At 37.0% G+C, this 27,712-nt stretch overlaps 1 protein-coding gene across 13 annotated transcripts in view; it reads right to left on the reverse strand.

Annotated features, from left to right (window-relative positions):
- Rapgef6 (Rap guanine nucleotide exchange factor 6) overlaps positions 1-27,712 on the reverse strand; it is a 174,003-nt gene that overhangs the window by 44,014 nt on the left and 102,277 nt on the right. For 7 of the 13 annotated variants that reach the window (XM_085694951.2, XM_085694949.2, XM_085694948.2 and 4 more), the window contains 7 exons: positions 24,264-24,428; positions 22,549-22,656; positions 21,223-21,426; positions 17,665-17,773; positions 12,085-12,325; positions 6,309-6,466; positions 3,823-3,837 (listed from right to left, as the gene is read on the reverse strand). In XM_085694951.2, the coding sequence (XP_085551077.2) occupies positions 3,823-3,837; positions 6,309-6,466; positions 12,085-12,325; positions 17,665-17,773; positions 21,223-21,426; positions 22,549-22,656; positions 24,264-24,428 (1,000 nt within the window). Of the gene's footprint in view, positions 1-3,822; positions 3,838-6,291; positions 6,467-12,084; positions 12,326-17,664; positions 17,774-21,222; positions 21,427-22,548; positions 22,657-24,263; positions 24,429-27,712 lie in introns of those variants that run through there. The other 6 variants (XM_085694952.2, XM_085694947.2, XM_048437697.3 and 3 more) reach the window with 2 other exon arrangements.

Raw genomic sequence — 27,712 nt, forward strand, 5'->3', positions numbered from 1 at the left:
TCTAGAAAGAGGTACCAAGCAATATTTCTTTGATGTATTTAAAGATCTGAGTAATTAATAGTTCTTGCTTAGAGTTCTGTCAATGAGTGAGTCTCTGATTTGTAGCTAACAGCACCGTTATTTTGGAGCTCACACAACTTAAGGTTAGACAGTTTTATAATTCACTCAAATCAGGCATGCTTCTCTGCCTAGTGCTGGAAATTGCTGTCAGGAAATGGAAGACTGGTTGTCAAAAGGAAAGTGAGCGAAGGGGTTTCACCATATACTTTCCTTAATAAAGAACCAAACTGTGTACTTGAACTCTTCACGAACTGGGTTCTAAGCCCCAGAAGTGGATTTCTCTGTTACAGTCTTGGAGGCTAAGTTTAAGCAAGAGATCTTGTTCGAACTTGAGGGAATGGCAAAATGTCTATCCCTTTATTAGCATCTTTAGGGGAATATATTCACAGACAGGGTGGGGATTTGTACATCTTCACACTCTGTTTCTGGGAAGAAACACAGAGTTGTGTATCTTGAACAAGGCTCAAAAGCTTTACTTTCTAAAGACATTTGTTCCTTAGGTGAAAGACAAATTGTTCTTGTAGTCACATAGCAGAAAGTCAAGTTAAAAAAAAAAGGTGCTAGAAAAAAAAAATCTATAAATAGGATTTACCCAAAGGCATTACAACTGAAACTTGATAAATCTGCCAATGTCATGAAAGCCAACCTGGAGAACAGTGAAATCCGAAGAAAAACAGTTTCTCCTCACTGGTACTAGCAAGAGAACAACCTTTGTTTATTTTAGAATCACTGTATGTACATTATTTACAAACATGCTGCCAGATGAAGAATCATGTACAGGGCCAAACATAATATTTGGCTCATGACAGATGTACATGATACAGAATTAGATGAACAGTAAATATGAGTTCAAAAGAATAAAAAAAGTGATATAATCACCACAAACTCTAGTCACGAAGCAAAAATGCATACACAAAAAATTCCATGAAAAGTTATTTTTTGGTGACGACGATGGTGGCAGGGCTTTTATATATGCTAGGCAAGTTCTGCTCCTAAGCTACCATTGCAGTCCCAGAAAGACATGCTTTAAAAGACCTTGAAGTATACAGTATTTATTAACCCAGAGATTCATATTTTATTTATATATAATTGATTTGTTTATTTGTATGTTGGAAAGACTGGAGGGGCAAACACAAGTCACAGCACTTATATGGAAAGCAAGACAAAATCTGGGAGGTGGTTTCTCTCCTTCCACTATGTGGGCCCCAGGGACAGAATTTAGGTGGGCAGTTTTAGTGCAAAGTGTGCATGTAACTGTTGAGCCATCTCATCAGCCCTCAGATTTTATTTTTATAACACATTCTTTTTTTAAAAAAAAAACTATTTATTTATTTATTTATTTATTATGTATACAGTGTTCTGCCGGCATGTATGCCTGCAGGCCAGAAGAGGGCACCAGATCTCATTACAGATGGTTATGAGCCACCATGTGGTTGCTGGGACTTGAACTCAGGACCTCTGGAAGAGTATCCAGCTCTCAATCTCTGAGCCATCTCTCTGTAGCTTTGGAGCCTGTCCTGGAACTAGCTCTTGTAGACCAGGCTGGCCTCGAACTCTCAGAGATCAGCCTGCCTCTGCCTCCTGAGTGCTGGCATTAAAGGCGTGTACCACCACCGCCCAGCTAGATTTTATTTTTAAGAAATGAAAACAAATGAGACAAATGAAACAAACAGAAATTCCAGATATCCGAACGTTAAGGCTAGAAACACATTTTGGAGCACTAACTCCATGTATTTTCTAAGATGATTCACTTGTATGTGTGTATGCTTGATTGCCTGTACAGATGGCACCATGTTCCAGCAGTGCCATCGAATCCCATGGAACTGGCTCGAGATCCTCTGAAAGAGTAGTCAGTGCTTGTAACTGAGTGGTGGTCCACCCTCTAGAGTGATAACTTTAATTTGGTATGTATAAAATAAATAAATACTTTTAGGGAGCTGGTTGTGGTGGCACATGTCTTTCATCCTGACTCTTGGGAGATAGAGGTAGGCAGATCTGAGTGAGGGGCAGCCTGGTTTACCTAGCAAGTTCCAAGATAGCCAGCACTACACAGAAACCCTGCTTCAAAAGTAAAACATTTTATGGATGTACTGCCCTTGAGATTACACTAAAGATGGAATAATTTTTCAGGTATTTAGAAGGATCTTTAAGAAAATAAAGTTTACTTTTTCATTCTCTACTCCCCCCGCCCCTGAGCATTTGTGTATCTACTGTGTTTCAGGTGAAGAAAATACAGTGGCAAAGAAAGCAGAAAAGTCTCTGACCTCAGGAAATTCACTAACACTCAAGAGAGTGGAAAGTGGTTCAAGGAAAGACAGTAACAAGTACAACAGCTCACAAAGTGACCAGGGCATGCACTAACACACACACATCAAAGGATATGGTAGACTATTGCCACACTTGCTCTACTCATATCAAGGGCTGATAGTGAGCATTTTACTTATTTTATGGCACTTATACGAGACAAAAATCTCTACAAAACAATGCATATATAAAACAGGTGGCAATCCATGAACACAAAGACTTAGCAAAACCACAAATGCCCATTACTGGAACTAGTTTAAAGAATTTTACCATCTCTTTAAACAATGTTGGTAGAACATATCATCCAGATACATAAATATTCAAAGTACTCTGTTAAATAAAATGGTGAGTGGAAGTGTGCATCATCTCATTTAAATTAAAGGGATCGATTGACGCCACATTTTATATTCAACAAAACTTGTGAAAAAAAATCTAAGTAAATTATTGTAAAATCTGAAGGGTAGAGACACTTGTACTTACCCTTTCTCTAAAGTTTTACTTAAAAAGTACATGATATCTGTACTTATAATTAAAAAGCAGCAAAAAGACTTTAGATCAGACAAAATTAAGTTTGCTACAGAAAATAAATAGGATTTCAGCTACTAAATGAAAAAGTAACCATAAAGAGCTCTGTATATAAGCCTGGCAGCAGCAGCAGTGGGGGTAGGAGGGACCAAGTCAAATTTCATTTAGTCACGCTGAAAAAAAATTTTTTTTGAGATGTGTCTTATGTAGCCCGAGTTGGCTTCAAACCTGCCATGAAGCTGAACTTTAACTTCTGATCTCCACCTAACTGCTGGGATTACAAGCCTGTGCCACTGTGACAGCTGTGAGAGCTGCACAGACTGAATTAGGCTTTCTACAAGGTAAGTGAGCACTCCAACTAAGCTGCATTCCCAGCTCCATACTCTGAATTCTTTTTTTAAAAGATTATTTATTTATTATGTATACAATGTTCTGCCTGCATGTATGTCTGCAGCCAGAAGAGGGCACCAGATCTCATTACAGATGGTTGTGAGCCACCATGTGGTTGCTGGGAATTGAACTCAGGACCTCTGGAAGAGCATCCAGTGCTCCTAACCTCTGAGCCATCTCTCCAGCCCTCATACTCTGAATTCTTAAAGCTTCAACTTATGTTAGATTAAAAAGTTACTTCCACAGCACTTCATGACACACACCCACACACACCCACACCCACACACACAGAGAGAGTAAAAAATAAAAATTTAAAAAACTTTTTACAAATTGTAAAGTGGCATGTATATTCTGTCTCTATATGAAGAGAAAACATACATAGTCACTGAAAATAAGTAAAAGGTTTACACCAATGAGCACTAGAGCACTACTTCACAAGTGGAAAGAGAACTATGCTTCCTACTTCACTGAGTTCTCTATCAAATGACCTTTTTGAAAATAACAAACTATACACAAAAGACAAAAGAATACCAAGATACTTACAGTAAAAACCAACAGCTGCAGGCAGCAAAAATAAAGCAAAATTATAAAAAGTCAGCAATCAAATCAAACTATTCAGTAGTTCTGCAGCTTTGTCTGCACTGCGATTTTGATCTAGTAAGAACTTTATGCACATAGCTGAGCTTGACTGACAAACATCAATAAACGCTGGCTAACGACACACAGTCACTGCAATCAAGTGTGTGGACAGAGCTAACTTTTAGTATTGCTGTTAAATGTTAAGAAGCTGAATTTGAAGCTGGTAATAGTTTTTCCCAACAAAAATACAATAACATATTACTGGATAAGTCTTCCACAAAGTTGTGCAATTGGGGGTCTCAAAAGTGAGCTATCTGATAGACGTATCCAATTGTAACATGACACGCCTTAGCTGCATTAGAGTTTCTCTAAGCAGATGTAAAAAGCATCTCAGTGTCCTTTCAGGATGCTCTCAAGGAAAGAACTGAGAAAAAAATCTGAGAGCTATCTGAGAAGTACCTGCTCCTCAGTGCCGTTACAGTTCTACACCTCCTCCTTCCACTTCTCACTCTTCTTTTCCTTAAGTCCCTCTTTACTCCTTCAGCATCACTTTCTAATTATTTACTCTATTTATTATTATGATGATGATGACGACGTATATATGCATGTAGAGGTTAGAGAATGATATGTAGGAGACAGTTCTCTTCTACCATGTGGATTCCGACAAAGCTCTGGTTGTCTGACTTGGAGGCAAGTGTCTTAACTTTTAACAGGCCTTGTGCTGACCTGTCTTCATCCCAATAATCTATAAATGCTTGGGATGGCAATATAATCATAAAACCCAACAAATCAGTACTATCATATGCCCCTTCTAAATAACTGCTTTCAAAAAACATGCATATTTAGATTGTTCCCTGGAAGTGTAAAAATCTTTTAGTTGTGAATCTTCTATGGAGTGTAAGAAACACCACTGTAGAACACACACATACAAAGTAAAAGAGATTTTGATTCCACCACATGATGAACATGAAAAGTCATTAAAATGCACTGAAAGTGAGTCAGGCGGTGCTCTGTGAGTTTGAGGTCAGCTGGGTCTACAAAGTGAGCTCCAGGACAGCCAGGGCTGCTACACAGAGAAACCCTGTCTCTAAAAAAAACCAAAATACCAAAGGTGCTGAAAGTGATGATGAAAGTAGGGGATCTGAGCTTGAGTATTCGAGAGTAACACATTAGAGTAAGCAGCAGCTGACTGGATATGCAGAGAGAACCTACAGGTGGTCAAACACACATAGGCAAGAAATGACGAAGCAACAGGTTGTCAAAACAGGTGGTTAGAAAGAACATTCATCTCCAAAACACACCCTCATCCTGGTACAGGCATTTCCTCTTATGTCACAGAACTGAACCTAGCCTGATCTTTTCCTGCCTTTGTGACACCTTAGTGCTCATCTTTCATGAAAGCAAATAACTTAATATACTGGCAGCCAGTTTTGGACTTATTTCTGATTTGTCTTCTGACACAACCCTTTACAGGAACTACTAGAACTTTCAAAGCAAAACAATGATTCATTAAAATCTCTGTTCTACGGAGTCTAGACAGCCTTACAGAAAGAACGATGCACAACACTAACTTGCTGAGTGCAGAAACTCTATCGTGAGTTGGGAACGGAAGGAAACAATTACTTTCACTAGTCTGGGTTTTTGTTAAACTTGGGAGTTTTTAGGCTGCTATATAATGTACAGTACAACCTTCAGTTAAATGTTTTCTCTTATGTTTAAGGGTTTTTATATGAGTTGCTATAGGAAAACACAAACTTTACCAATACACTTGTATTTTCTTTCCGGCACTGAAATATATATGAATGAATGCTGTTCCTGTGAGCATTAGAACTAAAAATTTAAGTTGAATCAGAAACTCTGAGGGATTATTTCCCTCATCTTTCCTTTGGATGCAAAATTACATATTCAGTTTTTAATTTTTTTTGTTTTTTTTTCCTGGAAAAGAAAAGTGGTGTATGGCATATAATCGGTTCTTTACAATGAGATGTTTCGATCATAGACTTATGTGAAATTTTATGCCTCTGGGCATCAACACATACAGAAAAGAACCTGATGTTCCATCCTGAAAACCATTAGTAGGAAAAACAATGTTATACTATGATAATAATATATTCTTATATATTATTATATATAATAATATATTCTTGACCAAACCAAAACCAAATCCCCTTTCCCCCCCACCGAAAAACAACTTTAGCTTCAGATGCTGAGATATAAAGTTTACAGTCATTTATTTTCATTCCATCACTCATCAATTTCTGAAAAATATCACCGATGCTCTTATGAAGTTTTAATTTAGAAAGAAGCAACCTGCTTTGGTAATCTTCCCTGGCTAATTGCATGAATCCAAAAACCAGAGGTAAACTCTGCAGGCAAAACCAGTATTTATGACACAAGTGACTGTGTATTAGTTACCACTTTGGCCATATGACATCATATAGAAACATTACCTGAAGGGTTGGAAAAGTCCAACATGCTGGTGGTGGGCTGCAAGAGATCTGGGCTGCTGGATGAGAGAGTTCCAGGAATTGGCATTATAGCCAGGCTGTGCCTACAGTGCCTGGTTCCCACAATGCTGTCATCTTGTGATTGGCTCAGGCCTCCATCACTTCAAAAGATATATACATATATATCACTTTCAAGAACTAGAAAGCACTTACATAGCAAACAATTTGGATTCCTAAGCTCAAGGTATAACAACAAACTCAATTCAGTGTAATGACTTAAGCAGTTAAGAGTAAAACATTTCAGCAACCAAAAAGAGTAATTATAATGAAGAGACAGCAATGAAATGTTTTTGAAAATTACATTAAAATGAAATATAAAACGGAAGTAATCCTACTATATCACAAATAATGTTGAATTTGCTTCCTCTGGTTTTTGCAGAAAAACTCAATTTGAATGTTTAAGGACTGCTTGAAATTTGCCAGTCTCAAATTTCAAATATATTTACTGAGTTATACATAGCCACACAACAGGAAGTGTCCCCTCCAAACACATGATAATCACAAGATGATTTAAATCAGTAAGAAGAGTTTGTTCTCTTTTTAGGTTTCAAAAACACATATTAACTAAAAAGCCATTACCTAGGGCAACAAAAAACTCTTCTTTTACAACACTTAGAACTGTTACATAGGTAATTCTAAAATCACAGGAAGGAAAAACATAAACACTGTCAGTTAAACTTTGTGTATTTCCAGTATTAGTTTAATTATAAGTAAAACTATTCTATAGAACTTAGGATCACAGTGGAAAAGATTTCCATCATCACCAATGACCAAAATCAGAGTTTTCTCCCTAAACTGACTTATATTGAAATATGTTCCTTAGTATCTGTTCTCATGTAAATTTTACTCAGCAGTCTTCTGTCTTGTTTTTGTTATACAAACAGGATCACAGAACACTTATCAATTATCATGGCAAAGATTAAACTACAACCTACAAAAATGAGTGACATGGAATATATAGAATATATTAAAGCAAAATATAAGATTTAGGCAGACTATGTAATGAAACAAGATGGAGAGTAAAAGAGTGTTAATAGCAAGAAAACAAGGACGGCCAAGACAAGAGAGAGCTGCATAGTCAGGGAGGCATGAGGGCGTGGAACACACTGAAATGGCAGACAGACTGTTAATTAGCTGGTTGTCTCAGGTCCTTTTTCTAGCTTGCCATTGATTGAAGAGCTAAGTCAGCTAAAGTAGATGAGAAATGGTATTTCTGTTCTTGTGAAGAGAAGTCAAGTACTTTTACCAAATTTAAATGAGAGCAATTCAAAGCTGGAGAGGAGGAACATTTATTTTAACTGACACTGAGAAATAGAGGCACAACAACACAACTGATAGAAATGATGCTAGTTATTCCCAAGGAGAAACATCAGTTTACACTTGGGAGAAGAAAGGTTTTATTCGGTAATCAATTCCCGCTTATCCTAAACTACCTCTCTACAACTTGGTTTGCACTGCTGGCTGTCAAAAGATAAACATTTTAAGATTATCTAAGAGAAGACAAGAAAAGCTGTCAGTATTTGAACCAGAAAAAGTATAAAGACATATGTTTAAACAATAGTCTCTGATTTCTGAAAACCCAGCAATTTTTGGATTCATAAGGTTAGGTAACTGAATCCAAAGACACAAAGAGGTGATCTACTCTTACTAACAAAGTAGAAGAAACTACAAAACTAAAAAGTAGAATTATTTTTTGGTACAGGGTCTCATGTAGCCTTGGCTGACTTTCAACATTCTAGTAATGAGAATGGTTTTGAATGCCTGATCCTCCTGCCTCCACCTCCAAAGTGTTGGTATTCCATGCTCGCAGCACCACATCTGACTTATGTGGTGCCTAGGATCAAACCCAGAGCTGTCAGATGCTGGGCAAGCACTCTGTCAGTTAAGCCATGTCCCCAGCACTAACTCAGAATTTCTGGTTAAAAGGACTTCACTATAGAGATAAAGTTTACAGAATATAAAAAGTTTTTTTTTTAAAAAAATTAAAAGTCCTTATCTAGCTATACTCATGTAAGACAGGCTATAAATTCACGGTACTTAGGTGTGAGCATGTAGACATGAAAATTCTGTCATGCAGAAGTCAAGCTATGACAGGAATGAAACAATTGGCAAAAAAAAAATCCATGCTTAAAGTTTAACGGATAAAACCTATTTGAGAAATAATTATGTCATTTCTTACCAAAACAGTCTCCTGAGAGGTGATGCAGTAACAGAAACAAGACATTTTTGAAAAATTCCTCAATAATTAGTTTCCTAACACTAAACTTATTTAGAATAAAGTAATTAGCTTCATTATGAAACCAAAGAGGCACAAAACATCACTAATGTGCACATGAAAAATAACTTCAACATTAAAAGCAAACAAAAAATATACTGACATTTGGAGAAAAAAATAGTTCTTGATGCACAAAGCAAAGCAATGTATTTCTAGGAAGACACAAAATTAAAGTTGAGTGATTAAAAAAAAAAAAAAGGAAATCTGACTTCAGAACAGTCTAACATTCTCCAGTTAATAAAAAGTGTAATTTGTCGCAGCTTATAGATGTCTCTCAAATCAATCACTCAGATTAATAACTTATTTTCATTGCTTTTTAGGAATAAGTTTTCACTTCAAAAGAATGTAATTGTTTGAGACTTAAGTGTTATCTACTTTTATCTAAAGTATCTATGTCTTTTTTATATTGTTTCCTTCTTGTTCCCATAGATGCTATGACAGCTCCTCTGGGGTCAAGTGGGGAGGAGTGGAGTCTGTTTTCCATGTTTCTCCTAAGGAGTCCTGGCACACAGGAGATAATCACAATTTACAAAACTAAAATTATTTAATTTTTGGTTTTGTTTTTTTCGAGACAGGGTTTCTCTGGGTAGCCCTTGCTGTCCTGAAACTCGCTCTGTAGACCAGGCTGGCCGTAAACTCAGAGGTCGGCTTGCCTCTGACTCCTGAGTGCTAGGATTAAAGGTAAACACCACCACCAACTGGCAAATTTACTTAATTTTTAATTTCAATTAAAAAATCCAAATATTTAAAGTAAGAAACTTGAAAGATGAAGAGGGAAAACCTATTTGTACTTTATAAAAAACAAAAAACCCAAAACAGACACCTGAACATTCATCCTTGTTAATTTTCATGTCTACATACCATTTAGCTAACCTCTTCCTTCTTCCTTTCCTTTCCTTTTTCCTTTCCTTTCCTTTCCTTTCTCCTTTTTTCTTTCCTTTCCTTTTTCCTTTCCCCTTTTTCCTTTCCCCTTTTTCCTTTCCTTTCCTTCCTTCCTTTCTTCCTCTTTCTTTTTTTTGGTTTTTCGAGACAGGGTTCTCTGTAGCTTTGGAGCCTGTTCTGGAACTAGCTCTTGTAGATCAGGCTGGCCTCAAACTCACAAAGATCCGCTTGCCTCTGCCTCCCGAGTGCTGGGATTAAAGGCGTGCGCCACCACTGCCTGGCTTCTAACCACTTTCTTGTACTTGAACTTTTAGTCTACTTCTAACCCTTGTGAGGATCACTTGATTACAGGAGTCTGAGGCCAGTACGAGCAACACAGCAGGACATCACCATCATCAACGAGCTCTATGGAAAAGGTATAGCATCCTCAGATAAACATCTATACGGATCACTTGAATTCATGCTCTCCATTATCTACTGATGCCACAGTGATGTTTTTCCCCTAAATGACTTTTAAGAGTTCTTCAGCAAGGGTGAATATCTGTAGTGGTTTGAATGAGTATGTCCCCTACAAGCGTAAATATTTGAATACTTGGTCCCCCAGCTTGTAGTACTGTCTAGGGCAGCTTAGATAGTGCAGCTTTGCTGGAGGAGGTACATTACTGGGAGCAGACATAGTGTGTTTATAGCTTTCTTCCATTTCCTGTTTGTGTTCTCTGCAAAATAGTCAACCCTTTGGGTGAATTTCTGAATGCTAGGCTTGTAGATTTCCCGACATCTAGCTAGACTGCACACTTTTGCAAAAAGCAATCATTTGCTGGATGTGGAGATGCACTTGGGAAGAAGAGGCAACAGGGCTGAACAATTTGAGACGAGGCAGGGCTACAGAATAAATACAGTACATGCTGGAACTACATGGGGAGTCCCTGCTTCAAAAAAGTCAAGAACAAGTGTTATGGTTTAATGGCAGAACATTTGCCTTGCATGGGAAAGCCTCCCAAAAATTGCAGAAAAAATTATCCAAATTCACTTTAAATGATTTGTATCAAAATAATAATAAAATACATGGTCTCAAAAACAGAGTCAGACAGATGAAAATGAGAAACTAGCTTTCACAAAACTGGCCTCAGAAATCTGTATGATTCTAATTTATCTTTTAGGATTTCAGCAACTGAAATGATTGCCATTTTATGCTACAGCATGAACAGAAGACATATGTAACATGTTTTTATTCATGTTTGTATTTAGCTAACAGCTTCTTGTGGCACAATGCAAAAAACTCAAAATGCCTACTGATTAATCATTGAAAAACTAAATAAAAATACATTCTGAATTTAAACACACCCATTTCTAGTATATTTTTCTTCCTTTGTTACCAATACAACGCTATCATGTGGGAAATGCTCCACTAGCTGCTCCTGGTGACAGCAACTTTGTCTCCTGCTATTAACCAGTCCACTCTCCAGAGTGACAACTGTAACATAACACTCTCTGATTCCAGAAGATATGTGACACAACAGTGTACACAATCCAGACCAATCCACCAAGGCTTCTGGAAATAAAACTCAAGACATTACCTGCTTAAAGAACTCTCCATAAGAATTATTTTCTGCTCTCTGGCCTCTGGATTTGTTTTCCTTTCCACAGTGACTTCTGGTCATCTCAAACTCTCCCCAACCTCTTTAGAGTGGGTTACAACTCTAACAGTTTCTTCGCCCAGATTCAACTGGTCTCAGTGTTTGTGATATGTACAATATTAAATATTTTTGCTATTTTAAAGTTCTAGTTTCCATAACTTACTCACCTTAATGACGGCAGTGCAAGCAATGAGCTTTAAAGTGGAAGTATAAGGCAAAGCCATCTGATGCACCAGTTTCCAGTGAGTGACAAATTGAAAGAAGAGAAAATTTGTTTCCCTGGGTAGAAGAACTCAGGAAGAATATTTCCTGATCTTTGAGATTTGTGTATGTGTGTGATGGGGGCGTACACATGCTTGTCTGTGGCCATATGTATAGGGAGACAGTGGTTGGCATTAGCTATCTCCTTAATCCTTCTACACATTTTTTCAGACAGGCAACAGAATCTCTGGAACCAGAGATTACCAGTTCTGCAAGGTTGGATGGCTAAGAAGCCTCAGGAATACATCTATCCTTTGAGCTCCTGCCACTGAGTGATATACACACAGAATGACTGTCTGGAAAAACCCAAATATCAAAAAATTCACCATTAGAGTTTAGGATAGAATAAGTAATGCCAACAGAAAAAAAACTCAAAAATTACCTGCAATAGATGTACCTCAAAATTTAACGTCCAAATTTATAGATACAGTGACTAAAACTGAACCCAAAACATAAAAATACACAACATAAAAGCCTTTCATAAAATTCACAACACTAAAAGCTACTAAAGTGATAAAGCCACAGAGATAATGCAGAAATTTTTAGACTTTACTCATGTGTTATTTAAAGATTTTATGATGTATAAAACAAACATGACTCTTATCCCTACAATAAAAACTTCACTTAATATGACAATCCAACACAATAAATTGGTACTACCTACCTAAAGAGTTTTGGAGGCAAGATACTAAATCGTGTTTTATCCAAAATTTTTCTGATTTTGTTTCTTCCACCTGAAACAGTATTTGCTTTAACTTTTTTATTTCCTTTCTCCTGTGATGTCTGTTCAATATCTCCTGGGACATCTTGGATTGAATGGCGATTACTTTTTTTTTCAGCAATTTTGGGAATATGAGGTATACCAGATTTCTCTTGTTCAGTCCTACTGAGCAATTCTTTGAACACTGTGAAAATAAACAAACTCATCATTTCCCTTTTCCTTATTAAAATGTTTTTACCAACACATTTAGGGATAAATACCATCAGGTTCACACTCATTTTAAAATCATCTGCTAGATCCCCAAAGTGATAAAATTAAGTCATTAGAAATAACAATAACAAAAAAAAGGGTATGCTGCTAGCATGTGTGAAAATGTGTACTACTAAATTAAACGAGATCGCCTGGTCCCATACAGCCTTACCACAACTGAGCTGCATCCCAGCCTGAGAGGTTGCTTTTCTTTGTCCTTTCCCCTTCCCTTCACTTCTCTCTCCTTTCTTGCTTTCCTCCCCACCTTCCTTTTGTTGTTTTGACATAGGATTTTGCTTCACAGGTTGGGACTGAACTCTCAGTTATCTTCCTACTCTGGCCTCCCCAAGTGCTGGGATCACATGTATGTGCTACTCCACTGGGCTTGTTAAAACAACAACAACAAACAACAGCAGCAGCAACACACCCAACAGATATTAACTGTGCATACTTGTGAAGATCAGGATGTCATTCTATGCATCCATGCAACATACATCATTGTATCTTTCATTTTTGCACTCTTCCTCACATCTTTCCTAACCTCTAAAAATCTTAACCCTGCCTTCAGGTGAATACTGCTTTAGCTGCCACAGAAAAGAGAACATGCCATACTTGTCTTTGTGTGTCAGACTGAGCTACTTTAGCATAATGTCTTTCGGCTCCATCCACTTTGACCAAGTGGCAGGATTTGACCTCTGTTATGGCTTAATACTCCTGAGTATTATATACCATCCTTTGACCTATTAATGGGCCTCAAGGTGACTTCTAATCTTAGCTATTTGTAAAAGCAGCAAAAAACAGCATGCAGGTATTTCTGGTTCCTGGCTTCATTTCTTGTGGCTATTCACTTAGAAGTGAGACAGCACCATCACACACACACAATAGTTCTGTTTAGCTATATGAGGAACTTCTCACTCATATATTCATATATTCTCACTCATTCGGTGTAATGGGAGTTACACCGAATTACATTGCAAATGACAGTGTAAAGAGTTCCTTTCCTAAGTAAGGGAAGCAAACTAGAGCTTACCCTGTGGTCAGGACAAAGGTAAGGCAATCCTGAGGGCACAAGCGCAGGCGGGCTGACTCCATCCCCCCCATGTGGCGGCATATGTGTGTGAAAGATGCCTTCCCCTCCACACCCATTACTACCTGTAGCAGGTGAGCCCTTATCCTTACCAGCTGCACCCAGGAAAGCTGACTCCATGCTCCCCTCGTATATCCCCTTCAGCAATCAAGAGAGAGGGTCCTTGTACCTCACCTGGCAAAACAGTAGAACTGACCCTGGGTGATGTGAGTGTGGGTGATCCGGATCTGAGAGTAGGAGAACTGGCTTGGCTCCCTGCTGCAGGCTGCAATGGGTAAACTACATGGGGCAGTGCTGGAGAGCTTGCCTGGGTAGTAATGAGGGACTGGTGATTTATTCAACTCAGCTACCACCCAGGCCCAGAACTAGGACTATGAGTTGGCCAATCCCAACATTCACATCATCTATGAACTGCAGGAACATGTGAAGGGGATGAACCTATAGATCCAAAACAGCAGGATCTCCAAGACACAGGTCAACAAGATATCCAAGAGGAGCCCCAGTGAGAGCCCATTCCCATTATCAGTGGCGTAGCAAAAACCAGAGGCGTCAAGCCAGGCCAAAGACTTGTGACAGTGAACACTTGCAAGTAAAGATGAATGGACTAAAGTGTAAACTGTGTGACCCAACGGGCCACACTATAGCTTCCACAACAAGATTATTTTCTCTCTCATTTGTTTTGTTTAGTTTTTCTTTTAAATTTGGTTTTGTTGAGGGGAGGGAGGTTCTAAGGGCAGAGGATGTATTCAAGGGGATGAGGGGATAAGTGGGACCAGAATGTATGATTTAAAATGCACAAAGAAACAATAAAAGTTAAGAAAGTTTCTTTCTCACACCCTCATCATCAACAAATGCTGTATTTTTTCTTCTGTGTTTAAAGATACTTATGACAGAAGATAACTGTGGCCTCGATTTACAGTTTTCTGATGGTCAATAATATAGAATACTTTCTCAACTATTTGTTTGGCCATGTTTGTTTCTTCTTTTGTGAACTGTTTATTTAGATAACTTACTCATAAAAAATATTGGATGGCTTGTTTCTTTTTTCCTTTTTTGGAGACAGTGTTTTACTATGTATTTCAGCCAGGCCATGACTATTCAATCCTAACTCATCCTTCAAATCCTGTCCTTTCTTGCTTTGTCTTATTTTTTGGAGATAGGGTTTGGGTAGTTCATGCTGGCCTTGGAGTCCTAATCCTCCTGCCTCTACCATACCAGTTTCTTGAATTTTTTTTTATACGGTCTGGATATTAAACTTCTGTTAGAACTGACAAATATTTTTTTCCCATTCTGTAAGGTCTTCAACAAAGACAAGACTACAGTGCCCAAGTATGATGCAAACATATAAAAATGACAATTAAAATGATTTATTTTATGTGTACATATGAGTGTCTGCCATGCATCTGCATGTGCCTGCTGAGTCCAGAAGAGGGCACCAGATTCCCTGAATATGGAGTTACAGGAGGATATTGTCTGATGTGGTTGTTGGGAACAGAACTCAGGTCCTCTGGAAGAATAACAAGTGAGTGCTTTTTAACCAGCGAACCATCTCTCCAGCACCAAGAGAGACATTTTACTTTGCCTTTAAAGTATTAGATATCTTTAGGATTCATCTTTGAAAGATATTTTGATTTACTAAATTAAAGTTCCTTTCAGCTTTTGGTTTTCAATTTTCACCTTTGTTAAAACCACCTGGCCAAGATAAAAATAGCTTTTCATGTAAGGCTCTTGACACTCAGAACCAGGAGCAAAATTTGCAAGTTTTCCTGGGTCTCCTTGAGAAGAAGCTACAGCTCGGTTCTATCTACTGAGATATCTGTGAGAGCTCCAGTTGGAAAAGGTGCTGCTGGGGTGCTCTGGCCTTTGGTGATAAGTGAGCTGCAAACCATGAGTGTCCATGAGAGTTGTTTCTTTCTCAATGATTTATGTTTTTTTCCTTTTCTGATTTTTCTGTTCTTGTTTCAAGAGATGAGGTTTTAAATCACTAGATAGGTTTTCTGCCCCTTCCTTGAATCTTTTCTTTTTCATAATCTGAAAAAGATTAACTTATTGATCATCCTCTACACCCATCTTCTGCTTTTTCTTACATCTGATGTCTGATCTGACTTTATGACAGTGCCAGTTATTGTGAACACTATGAAAAGATAAAAGTGCTCCCTCCATTTCTACAAATGTTCTATAAATGCTTGTTTGACATCGACTTTGGTGTTCTGCTTGGCTGATGGCATTCTACCTGGGTTAAGGCAGCTCCCACACTTTTATACTACCATGTAGTTTCCTATCCTTGACCACAACCAATGTAGGATCCTGGGAGGACAGAAGTATTCTTACTACCCAGAGGCTCTTAGGCATGGCTTCCCTGCCTCCTACATCCAAAAGTCTTCCTTTTCCCCCAGGGTCCATGTTGCTAAATACTTGATACCAGTCAGTAAACATTTCTGTTACAGGTACAAAGAACTCTCGGGTATTAGATTCTTAAGAATTGTATAAAACACACTTGAGACAGAAAACGTGGAGAGACTTAATTTGTTTAAGGTGACAGAGTAAAGATTGCTTTCATATTTTTCAAAATCGGAATTCTTTAAAACGACCTAAAAGCTGGCACTGGTAGATAGTGTAAACCCCAGAAAGTAGAAAGCTCCGAAGGCTTCTTCATTTAACACTAAATATAAGGCTGGAAACTGTCCAACAACAATTTAATTTGAGGTAACTGTATTCAAGGCACTCAGACGAAAATCTCAAAATACTTCATTTTTCTCTATGACTGAACACAGTTTAAAGAAAGACAAGCAAAAGAGAAAAGTAAACAAACAAACAAAACCCCAAAACATATCGGGGGCGGGGCATACTTCTAGGATTCAATCATTCTCATAGCAATCTAATCATCCTAAAGGGATTTTCTACCCCAGTCTTGAAGAACTCCTAAGTGGTCTTTGTTTTTTAATTGTTATTCTAGACGTATTGTTATTGTTCTCATGATTTTAGCCAAAATTCAACGGAGTCTAAAGCAAATGGTAATAAATTTTTCATAAAAATTATAATATCAAATGAATTAGATATAGTTGATTAAAAACACAAACTTATTTTATTAAATAGATTTATTTTATTTTTAGTTTATGTGTGTGCTTTACATGCCAATATGGAGTCAGATAAGGACAAACCGGAGTGACAGATGGTTGTGAGCCACCACGTAGGTGCTGGAAATTAAACCTGGGTTTTCCGGAAGAGCATCTAGTGTTTTTAACCACTGAGCCATTTCTTCAGCCTCCAAAGCACAAGCTTAATACATGTTTTAATCAGATATAAATAAGAAAACCAAAACAGCCCAGGGCTGGAGATGCAGCTCAGCTGTAGGGCACTTGGGCAGCATGTGTAAGGCCCTGGGCCCAGTCTCTCATACCACACCTACTAGAAATATTTCTACAAAGAAAGGAGAACATATTGTTTACAAATTTCTTTGTAAATTTCAAATGCTTCACTGAATTTATCTGATGAAACAACTCTGGCATTTGATTCATTGCAGAAAGCTAGCTTTGTACATTTGGAGTGGAAAAGAGTGGTTATGACTTCTAAGCTTTATTCAAATTATTCAAGTTTTATTACTGTACTCTGCACTATATAATATACTACACAACAAAAGCACATAACTGAAGCTGTGTCTCTATTTCCATAAAATTTAGATTATATAAAAATTATAGATTATAAATGCCTAATAATCTTAGCATCTTACACAAAAAAAGCCTTTTATTCTGTTTCTGATTTTCAAAGATAGGGCTTCTCTGTGTAGCCCTGTCATGAAACTCACTTTGTAGACCAGGCTGGCTTCGAACTCACAAAGACCCACCTGCCTCTGCCTCCCAAGTGCTGGGATTAAATGTGTGCACTACCACTGCCGGGCAGAAGTATATATTTTACTATTATCTACCTCACTGAAAAAATTTTTTTCTTTTTTTCAGAAGATTTATGTATTTATTATGTATATGGTGTTCTGTCTATGTCTGTCTGCAGCCCAGAAAAGGATACCAGATCTCATGATCGATAGTTGTGAGCCACCATGTGGGTGCTAGGGAACGAATTTAGGATATCTGGAAGGGCAGCCTCTGAGCTCTCTCTCCAGCCCCCTTACTTTTTTATTTATACAAAATAAAACAAAACCTTACCTCAGTAGCTTTTACAACAAAACTTACCAAAAATGTTGGTCTTCACAGTAAGTGCAAGATGAGTATTATTCCTCAAAATTTCAAGAGCTTTAACAAATGTAATATTCTCAAAATTTTGTCCATTGACTTCCATTATCTTGAAAATATTTTTAAAATGCAAATTAAAAAGAAATAGTATTAGTATCACCTATCACTTCATAAGTTTAATATTAGAAAAAACAAAATAGAACTTGAATAAATCACACCACATGTAAACAATGATTATTGTTTTTAGGAACTAAACTACTTTTTGTTTCCCTGTACTGTATAATTTCCAAATCTTCTATCATACGTATTTTAAAAGGTTATTTTCTTTGGGATCCCAAATGAGATGACTCAGCAGTCAAGAGCAAGAACTGCTCTTGTAAAGAATGTAGGTTCAGTTACCACTTGCATGGTGCCTCACAACCACCTCTAACTCTAATTCTAGGTGATCCAATACTTTCTTCTGACTTCTGTTAGCATCAGGCAAACAAAGGATACAAATTCAGGGAAAATATCCATACACATAAAATAAAATTTAAAAAAAGGGGGGGGGATAAGATGGGGACTGAAGAGATGGCTGAGGTGGTGAAAATGCCTGCCGTCAAGTCTATTTGATTCTCAGTACCCAAACAGTGAAAAGAGAGACTTGACTGCTTGGATGTCCATACATGCATACACTAAACAGAATTACATATATATGTATATATGCGTGTATATGTGTGTGTGTGTGTGTATGTGTACACACACACAATGGTTTAAGCATAGAGCTATTTAAATCATTTCTAGTAAGCTAGAAAAAGACACTATGTATATATACACAAATTTTAGCGAAATCGTCTAATTTAGTATATGCAGCATTTTTCAAGTATATTTCAGGGTGAAAAAAATTCATTTAAAATCAGCATGCTAATGCTGGATCTAACAGTGCATGCCTAGAATCCCAATACTAGGACAAGACGACTGAAAGTTCAGGGTTATATAGTCAGTCTCTGTCTTAAGAAAAAAAATTCAGATTTGTTATTTTTAACTAATAAAAGCACCAGGTAGTCAACCCAAAGCAGCACTATTCTGGTTTTTTCTCCAGGTGAAAAACTGCTTAATTTGGCTGTACCTCATTTCTATACAAAAAGGTTCTTGGAAGGAGAAAAAACCAAAATGAAGTAAATACCAAGGGCAAAGCATAAAAAGTTAAAAATCAAAGGAGCAGAAATTCAGCAGCAAATAAACACAGTAGAGAAGACAGAACTCAGAAGTGACAGAAATTCTCAAAGGTAAAGAGACCACAAAACAATATATTAGGAAAAGAAAAATCAATGTAAAGAAAATTCAGAATTCTAAAAGGACACATCAGGCCTAGAGCGATGGCGCACATCTTTAATTACAGTGTTTTGGAGGTCAAGGTAGATGGATTTATAAGTTTGAGGCCAGTAGGGTCTACAGAGCGAGTTCCAGGTCAGTCAGAAACATGACATTGTGAGATTCTGTCTCAAAAAACAAAACAAAACAAAACGATTTACATCTACATACCAAAATGCCATAGCACTGAAGAGATCCACATTTTAATAATTCTCAGTGACAACTTTGAATCTCAAGGACAGAGAATCAAGGTGTTTATGTGTAGGAATTAATAGTATAAAAGAAAAATAATGGCTGATTTTAACTTTTATTAGGCAACAATATAAGGTGATATTTTCTGCAACCTCAGTGTTCTTAAGGAATAAAATCATAACTTTATACCACATTGAATAAAAATATCTTCAGATATATACAAACTTATGTCTGTAAAATTAATAATAATAGGAAGGTATGAGCTAGACAAAGTGGATCAAGGGAAGATGGATAGAAGCAGCAAAACCGCAATAAATTTCATTGTTAGGAATATGTTTTGGATTTCACAGTCCTCCAATCCACTGTGAGAAATATCTTTAAAAGTTTTATGATGAAATACTTGAAAAAAAACCATAATAAATATATTAATTCTAGGATGCTGGCTATTAGATATTAAAAAAAAAAAACTCCCTTAAGGAACATCAAAGGATTGCTATTTTTTTTTTCTCCTTTTTGAGACAGGGTCTCAATGTAGCTATCCCTGGCTGGCCCGGAACTCAGAGATACACCTACTTGTCTTTGGCTCCTGAGTGCTGGGATTAAAGGTGTGAATCACCATGCCTGGTCCCCTACTTTACACCTCACCATCTCCCTCGGTTTCTGATAATCTGAGCATTGCAGGCTGTTTAGTGGCTTCTATTCACTAGCAATAATTCTTAAGTTTTTAATACCCAAAAATATTTTTAGGGGCTTGAAATGTAGTATAGTAGAATACAGTGCTCACCTATCATGTCTGAGGCCATGGGTTCATTCCCTAGATACACTCTCAACAAACCAAATCAAACAATAAAGACAACAACGAACATGTGTGCACATGTCTATTTTTTAGACATTGTCAAATGATGGTCATATTGTATGTGAACTTAAGGTTAGCAAAAAACCAATTCTTTGGTGCACATGAGTTTTTTGTAAAGACTTTTGTAACGCTTTTGTAAAAATACACATTCCTGAGGCAAGGATAGAAGTTGATGCTGACTGTTTGCCTCACAGTTGCAAACCTTGGTCTGTTCTCCAGTATTAGAAAATAAAAACAACAAAAAAATGGCAACAGATTCCCAACTTTTCTGTTGAGGATATTATTAAGACTGAGACAATCCTGGAAATTACATTTTATGCAGAAGATATATTATATCATACTTTGAATTAAGACACACAATAGCTACTTAATAACTAAAAGCATAAACCAAGCAGGTATAATGGCACATGCCTTCAAACCCAGTACTGAGAGGCAAAGGATTTCTGTAGTTCAAGGCCAGGCTGCTCTACTACATATTGAGTTCAAGGCCAGCCATGGCTATACAAGTGAGACCTTGTCTAAAAACCAAAAAGAATAACAACAACAACAACAACAACAAATTAAATCAAACAAACAAATCCCCAAAAGAATAAATCCCTACCCGATTCCTCCCATGTCTCAGTTTCTCCTGGCCCCTCATATAGTTCTCTGCTTATAAATGTAGCTGTGGTACCATATGGATATTAGTTAATTTGATGACATGATTTAATCTTCAGCCACTTACATTTGAAAGCACAATGAAGCATCTATTCTATCAAACTTGCAAGGTGCTAATTAATGAACATCTTTCTGGAATATTCTGAAGTTGTCAAGGAAAAATTTCACAATCCTTAGAAAATAAGAAGGGCTATTCAAAGCAGGCTATACTGATTGAGCCCTGTAGAACACATGATTTTCAACCTGCTATTACAAAATTTTCATCAAAAGTAATGAATATATGTTAAGTATTTTAAAAATAAACCTTATTTAAATGTTAACACTAGGACTGGGGAGATGTACGATTGGGGAAAAAAGGGTAAGCAGTGCTTGAGGAACAACACTCAAAACTGTCTGTCCTCTGGTGCACACACACTATCTTTCTCTCTCAACTATCACCTTCCCCCAAAGAAAAGAAACAGAAGTAACAGTTTTTATTAAGTGTGGGATTATTTACCTACCTGATCACCCCGTTTCAGTCCTGCATCAGCAGCTTTGCTACCGGGTTCTACGCCTTCAACAAAAACACCGAATCCCTTCTCACTGCCTCCATTAAGGCTGAAGTGCAGCGGTGACTCACGGGACGCCTTCTGTAGCACAACTTGCCTCCACTTAGCCTTTGCAGCACAGGCAATATTCAATAACCTGAGGTGACCATTCATTTTCTGTGAAGTAGAAAAGATTACAATGAACATTTATGTACTTATTCTTACAGGCTTTAAAAAATTCTACATTGGTTATGATTAGAACCAAAACACACAAACTACAGAACATGTGAACAAAACTGGAAAGGGTCCTTCCACTCCAGACCACTCAACAAAATTCCTTAACAGGGTTTCAAAAGACTTTTAGATAATGAAAGTTTATTCCTGAATGTTCAAAGTTCTTACCACACTATCTTGCATACCTTCCAGCTGAAACAGAGTGATTTCCTTTCTGAATATTGTCTAATACTCAGACACATTCAGAAAACATTTAACTCTTTTATAAATCCAGTAATAGTCTAATTTGAAGTTCTATTCCTATTTGAATTTTTAATTATTCTCAAACAGGTAATGTAACATGTTTGTGAACATGATATGGCTCTAATAAGCCAAAGATCTTTTTCTTCCAGGGCAGGAATCAAATTCTATACTTGCACATAATAGTAACGTTGAGTGGGAGATTTCAATAAATATTTGATTATTTGTTAGGATGGGAAATTCCATAACTCAATCTTTTCTTTCAGTGTCTCTTAAATAACTACACACTGGTAGTATGATAGATAGTATATGGTAGAGCTGTATGATGTTGGTGTGCCTCAATGGTCTATTAGTGAAGTTCCCCAATCTCTGTTCATGTTTCCTCATTTTGCATGGGGTAGATACGCTGCAGGAAAGTCTACAGGAACTGAGGGGTAAGAAAGGGACCAGAGGCGCCACTTTCTTCCTTCCGTGTTCAACTCAATTTACTCTGGGAACTATGCTCCTGAGTATTTTCTCTGTGACAGTTTCTTTTCAGGTTGTTACATTGACTACCTCATTGTAGTCACCACAATCTCTCATAACTGGAGACTAAAATTTTTTATTAAGATCTAAGGTATAAAGCTTATGCAATCTGTTCAAGTGCACAGTTCTAACTAGAGGACAGCTCCAAAACAGAAATGAATATAGAAGATACACCGATTTTTATTTTAGTGAGGAATTCTCATCCAAAAAACAGATTGGAGAGAAGATGGAAGTTGTTCTGAGTTGCTGTTCTTGCTGAGGGAGTAGAGAGACCCCTGAATTATAAAAACAAACTCTTACTGTATCTTCCAGATTTTTTTCAAATTCTTCTAGAAATCGAGTCATAGCGGGATCACCTTCAAAATCATTAAAATGATTATTTACCCATAAGAGTACAATCCGGGTCACCTGTGGAAAGGAGAAACCATGTGGTTATGTGAAGCATTCATTCTGTCTGGCTAGTCACTCTTGAGCTTCATTATACACAAATGGCATGTTCTAACAGAGGCACAGTTTAATTTCAATGTATGCTTCCCTTGGTTCTGAAAGAAGTCACAAACTGGGATGTGCATTTTACATGTGTCTTAAATACAATCCTCTGTCTGTTGTTAAGTGCAGGCAGTCATTTCAATAAGAACACATCATTGAAAGTGTTTCTACGATTAAGAATTCACTTGACTAACATTTCTAAGAAAAACAAATCTAATACTTCATTAAATGTTGTCAAACTTTCAAAGTGGTTAGTTTATTTTGTCCAACAGGTTAAGTAAAAAATTAAGACAGTGAGTGAAAAGTGGTATACTTCATTTGGTTTTGAGTGGACTTCCATATGTGCAATCATGATGAACATATGCTTTTTGGCTACGCATAAATATTTTTCAAATAAGTGTTTATTCCAGTCATTTGTTTGTTTTTTAATCATGTTGCTTGTCTTTCTGTCCTTCAGTTCTAAAAGTTCTTTATGTATTCTGGTTAGTAGAGCCTTACTGAATCTATGATTTGCAAATCTATATGTTGTTTTATGCATTTTTCTGTTTTATTCCATTTTCATATTTGTGTGGGGCATGCATGTGCAGATCTGAGGTTGATGTGGATAATTATCCTCCATCAGTTTTCTACCTTATTCACTGAGTCAGGGACTTTCAATCAAACCCAGAGCTTGCTGATATAGCTTTTCTTGCAAGATAGCTTACACTGGGGAGCCCTATTTACATCTTCTGAGGCTGGAATTGTAGGCTGGCTACCATGCCCACCTGGCATTTACATGGGGTCTGGGATTCCAAACTCCCATTCCGAACCTTGCCCAACAAAGTATTTTAGTTACTGGGCCATGTCCCAAGCCCCTATTCTTACACTTCTTGATAGTACTTTTTGATACAGAAAAAAAGTCTTAATATTGTAAGTTCTGTTTATCTGTCTTTTTCTTTTCTTGTTTGTGCTCTGGGTGTCACAGCTGCAGAACTATAGCGAAATCCAAAGTCAATTAGTCTAAGAGCATTATAATTTTAGTTCTTAAGAAATATTTTCATTTATTACTTACTGTGTATGCTCATGATAAACACGTGGGATACATGTGCCATGGTGTGTACTAAGGTGAGAAGACAACTTTGTGGAGCTGGTTCTCTCCTTTCACCTATATGTGTGTTCTGGGGTTTCAGTTCAGGTCACTAGGTTGTTATTCCTTAAAATCCACTAACCGGTTTCATGCTTTAACTATCTGCACAAACTGCCTAATATTTTGGTAAACCCCTAAATACTACTCTGGTTCCTGAGTTTATAGCTAGCTCCATCACAGTCTCATATCAGTCTCTGATTTCTAGTTTGTATGCACTTCTTAAGGAACTGAGGAAATGACTAGACATGTTTACACTGACTCACAAAGTTATTCAGATAAACTTATTTTTTTCATTAAAAAAACCAACACCACTCCATGTGATATATAAGGTGCAAAAGTGTCTGTTAATAAAATATAAAGGCTAAAGTTAAGTCCATGTATTTTATATTTATAAACCAACCTTATCCCTTAAGCTGTCAATCTTAAACCATTCCAAAAGCTTGATCCCAACATCCAAAGGACTTTCAAGAAATGTCCTAAAAGTTAACAGGAAATCTTCTATATATGTTGGGTCCACAATAGAATGTTCTTCTATCAAATGCATGATCAGACGTTCAGGTGTTGCCTAAAGATCCAATGAAACAAAAGATTAAGACAAAACAAAACAAAACTCAAGTAGTTCCCTAATTGTCTTTTAAAGCCTACCGCTGGAGAGAACGCAGTCTTCAGATCCTAATTCAGAAGCAGCCAAAGCTTAGGGCTAAGAAATGGTAGGAGTGTAAGCCCCCGTAGCATCTGCATAGCTGTGCTTCTTTCCACTGGCATTTGCAGGGCCTAGGAAATTTACTGACTTATCCCTTGTATGGGCTGTTACTATCACTTCTGCTACAATACGGCATGTAATGGCTGTTCAAAGCAAAGGAAACAGAAAGTAAGTTAGCAGGGCAGTGGTAGTACACAGCTTTAATCCCAAAACACAGGAGGCAGAGGCAGGTTAGTCCTTTTGAATTTGAGGCCTGTCTGGTCTACAGAGTAAGTTCTAGGATAGCCAGGGGTACACAAAGAAACCCTGTTTTGAAAAAAACAAACAGCAACACCAATAACTTACAAAAAAAGAAGAAAGTGAGCAAGCAATCGTTCTTCCACATTTAATTCACCTCAAATTCTCTTCTGTCCCAGGCTACAGGAATAATATATAGGTATTTACTCTTCCAGTTTCCCTGCTTGCTGTGTGTGAAATGACTCTTACTGTTTGTACATTCAGCATTTTAAAGGGTATCTACCTCAAAATTTATATATATATATATATATACACACACACACATACAGCATATCTATCTGTGTATGTATGTTTGTATGTGTGTACATATACATATATAAACATATATATATGTGTGTATATAAACACACACAAACAAATTTTCCTAGAGTTTCTGAACCAGTTAAAATTTATTAAGACATTTTTTAAAAAAATTATTCATTTTTTGGTGGTATATGTGTCATGTGGAGGCTAGAGGACAACCCTGAGTATTGTTCCTTAAGCACTGTCCTTGATTTTTTTGAGACAGAGTCTCACCAGCTTTGGATGTGCCAAGTAGGCAAGGTTAGTTAACTAGTAAGCCTTATAAGCATACGCCATCATGCCTGGCTTTTTTTGGGGGGGGGGTGAGTAGGGTGAGGTATGCATGTGTGAAGTATAGGCTAGTGGATGACTTCTTACTCAAACAGCATTATTATTGTTGTTATTATTATTGTTATTTATTCTAAAATATATAGTCTTTCACTAAACCTGGAGTTTACCAAGTGACTGGGCTGGCTGGCTAGAAAACCAGAGGAACCCTTGTCTCTGTCTCCACAATACAAGAATTACAAGGGCTCAAAATCACACTTGTTTTTTTTTATTTTTTTTAAAGAAATCTGAAATAAGATCCATGTGCTTATACAGCAAACACTTTACCAACTGAGCCATCTCTCCAACCTCCTATGCTTATTTTATAAATGTGGGTTCTGGGGATCAAACTTACACGTTACTAGGTCTGTATTTTATCAACCTTGTCACCTTTGCAACCCTGCTCTGCTACCTTTTCAAAAGTGAGTAAACAGAACATATTTAAAAAGAAAACAAATATTAAGTTGGACATAAAAAGCAACTGTGGGGGACAAAGAAAGCTCTGGGGTGAAGTCCTCTGCTGCTCTTGTGGAGGACTTGGGTTTGGTTCCTAGTACTCACATGGTCACTCACAAACATCTCTAACTCCAGCTCCAGGGGATCCACTGCCCTTTTATGGCCTTTGTAGTTATGGCACACACGTGGTGCACATACATAAAATAAAATTAAAAAAATCTAACAGTGGCCCTTAAGTTTAAACTTCAATTTGCTGTGACCATACAAATAATTAATTCATCACAACATCTATACAGTAAACATACATTAATACTGATAATGCTGTCACCTTAGATTTTTTTGCCCAAGGGCACCCAATGCTAACAAGGTATATAAGTCACTTCTATTGAAAGCACTCAGGAATAAGAAAGACTTTAATAGAACCTATTTATGGCACAAAGGCTATAGGTTATTCTTCTTTTCTTATCCTCAAAAATATTAAGTCTAAAGACCCATTATAAAACATTATAAAAATGGGTTATTATTTACGTCAATCATAGTCTAGGAAATAAATTTATGTGGTTCTAGAGTTTACAAGCTAAGTGGCCAACCTTAAAGGAAGAACATCATACTATTTGTGTAAATCAGTAGACAAGAGTCCCTACAAAATTTTGGTATATATTCAAACTTTTGAAAAGAGCTCATTACCATTAAGAAGTATGTAAGTTGGATATTTGGAGAAGAGGATCCCACTCTGGATACTCTCCTCTTGGTTGAAAGGCAAAAGACATGTTTGGCAACAGTTATATTGGCACGGTAAAGACTGGTTAAAAACAGCGAATAGTGGGAGGGAAGAGGGGGACGTGGGCAAAGGGAAGGGAGGGGAAACTGTGGTTGGTATGTAAAATGAATAAAATTTAAAAAAAACCCGGCAAATAATTATGAGAAGATATTCATATATATGAAAGTAAAACACTAAAAAAGTCTGTAAGACAGTATTAGAACTGTATCATATAATCTCATGTTTGTATCATATAGACAAAGTCATATATGTGCATTGATAATTAACATAAATATCTGTTTTTTTTAGTTCTGTCTCTTGAGAGGCTGTAAATATACAATATAGTGAATTCCCAGATACTGGCTTATAAATGCTATCCTCCACTGGAAAGATTAAGAACTTTCTGGAGAAATTGCTGATTCCAGAGCAGGAGCAAAAAAAGTTCATGAGACAGGCAGATCTCTGAGTCTGAGGCCAGCCTAGTCTACAGAGAGAGTTCCAGGACAGCCAAGGCCACAGAAATTATCTCAAAAACAAACAAACAACAACAACAAAAATCAATCAAACGAACAACCAAAACCAAAAAACAGAAACAAAAAATAGGGGTCTTTGCCAAAGACAAAATGATAAATAATGTGCATTAACTTATGCGTTTTATTTATGTATTTTCCTTTCTTCTTTTATTTTATAAAAGACTCTTGATGCTCTTGCCTCTACATTTTCAGTGTTGGGATGACTACAGGTGTGCGACCAAACACAACACACACTATTCACCATTACTATACACAAAGTTTATTCTCAGAAACAGTTCTAAGAATTCAATTCCCAAGAAAGAACTGATATGACATCAGACTCATATGCTAAACTGTCTATTTGCCAACTAATAACAACATACTTATTTTGTGAACAAGACTAGCTTAGAAAGAGAAACATGTATGTATTTTCAACTATATTTGCTCTACTTTATATCTAGAGATTTTCAAACAGACAAGAAAGACAAAAAATGTAGGAGAGTAAGACACAG

Source organism: Myodes glareolus, chromosome 9 (genome assembly GCF_982192425.1).
Source record: "Myodes glareolus chromosome 9, mMyoGla1.1, whole genome shotgun sequence".
NCBI classification, from domain to species: domain Eukaryota; kingdom Metazoa; phylum Chordata; class Mammalia; order Rodentia; family Cricetidae; genus Myodes; species Myodes glareolus.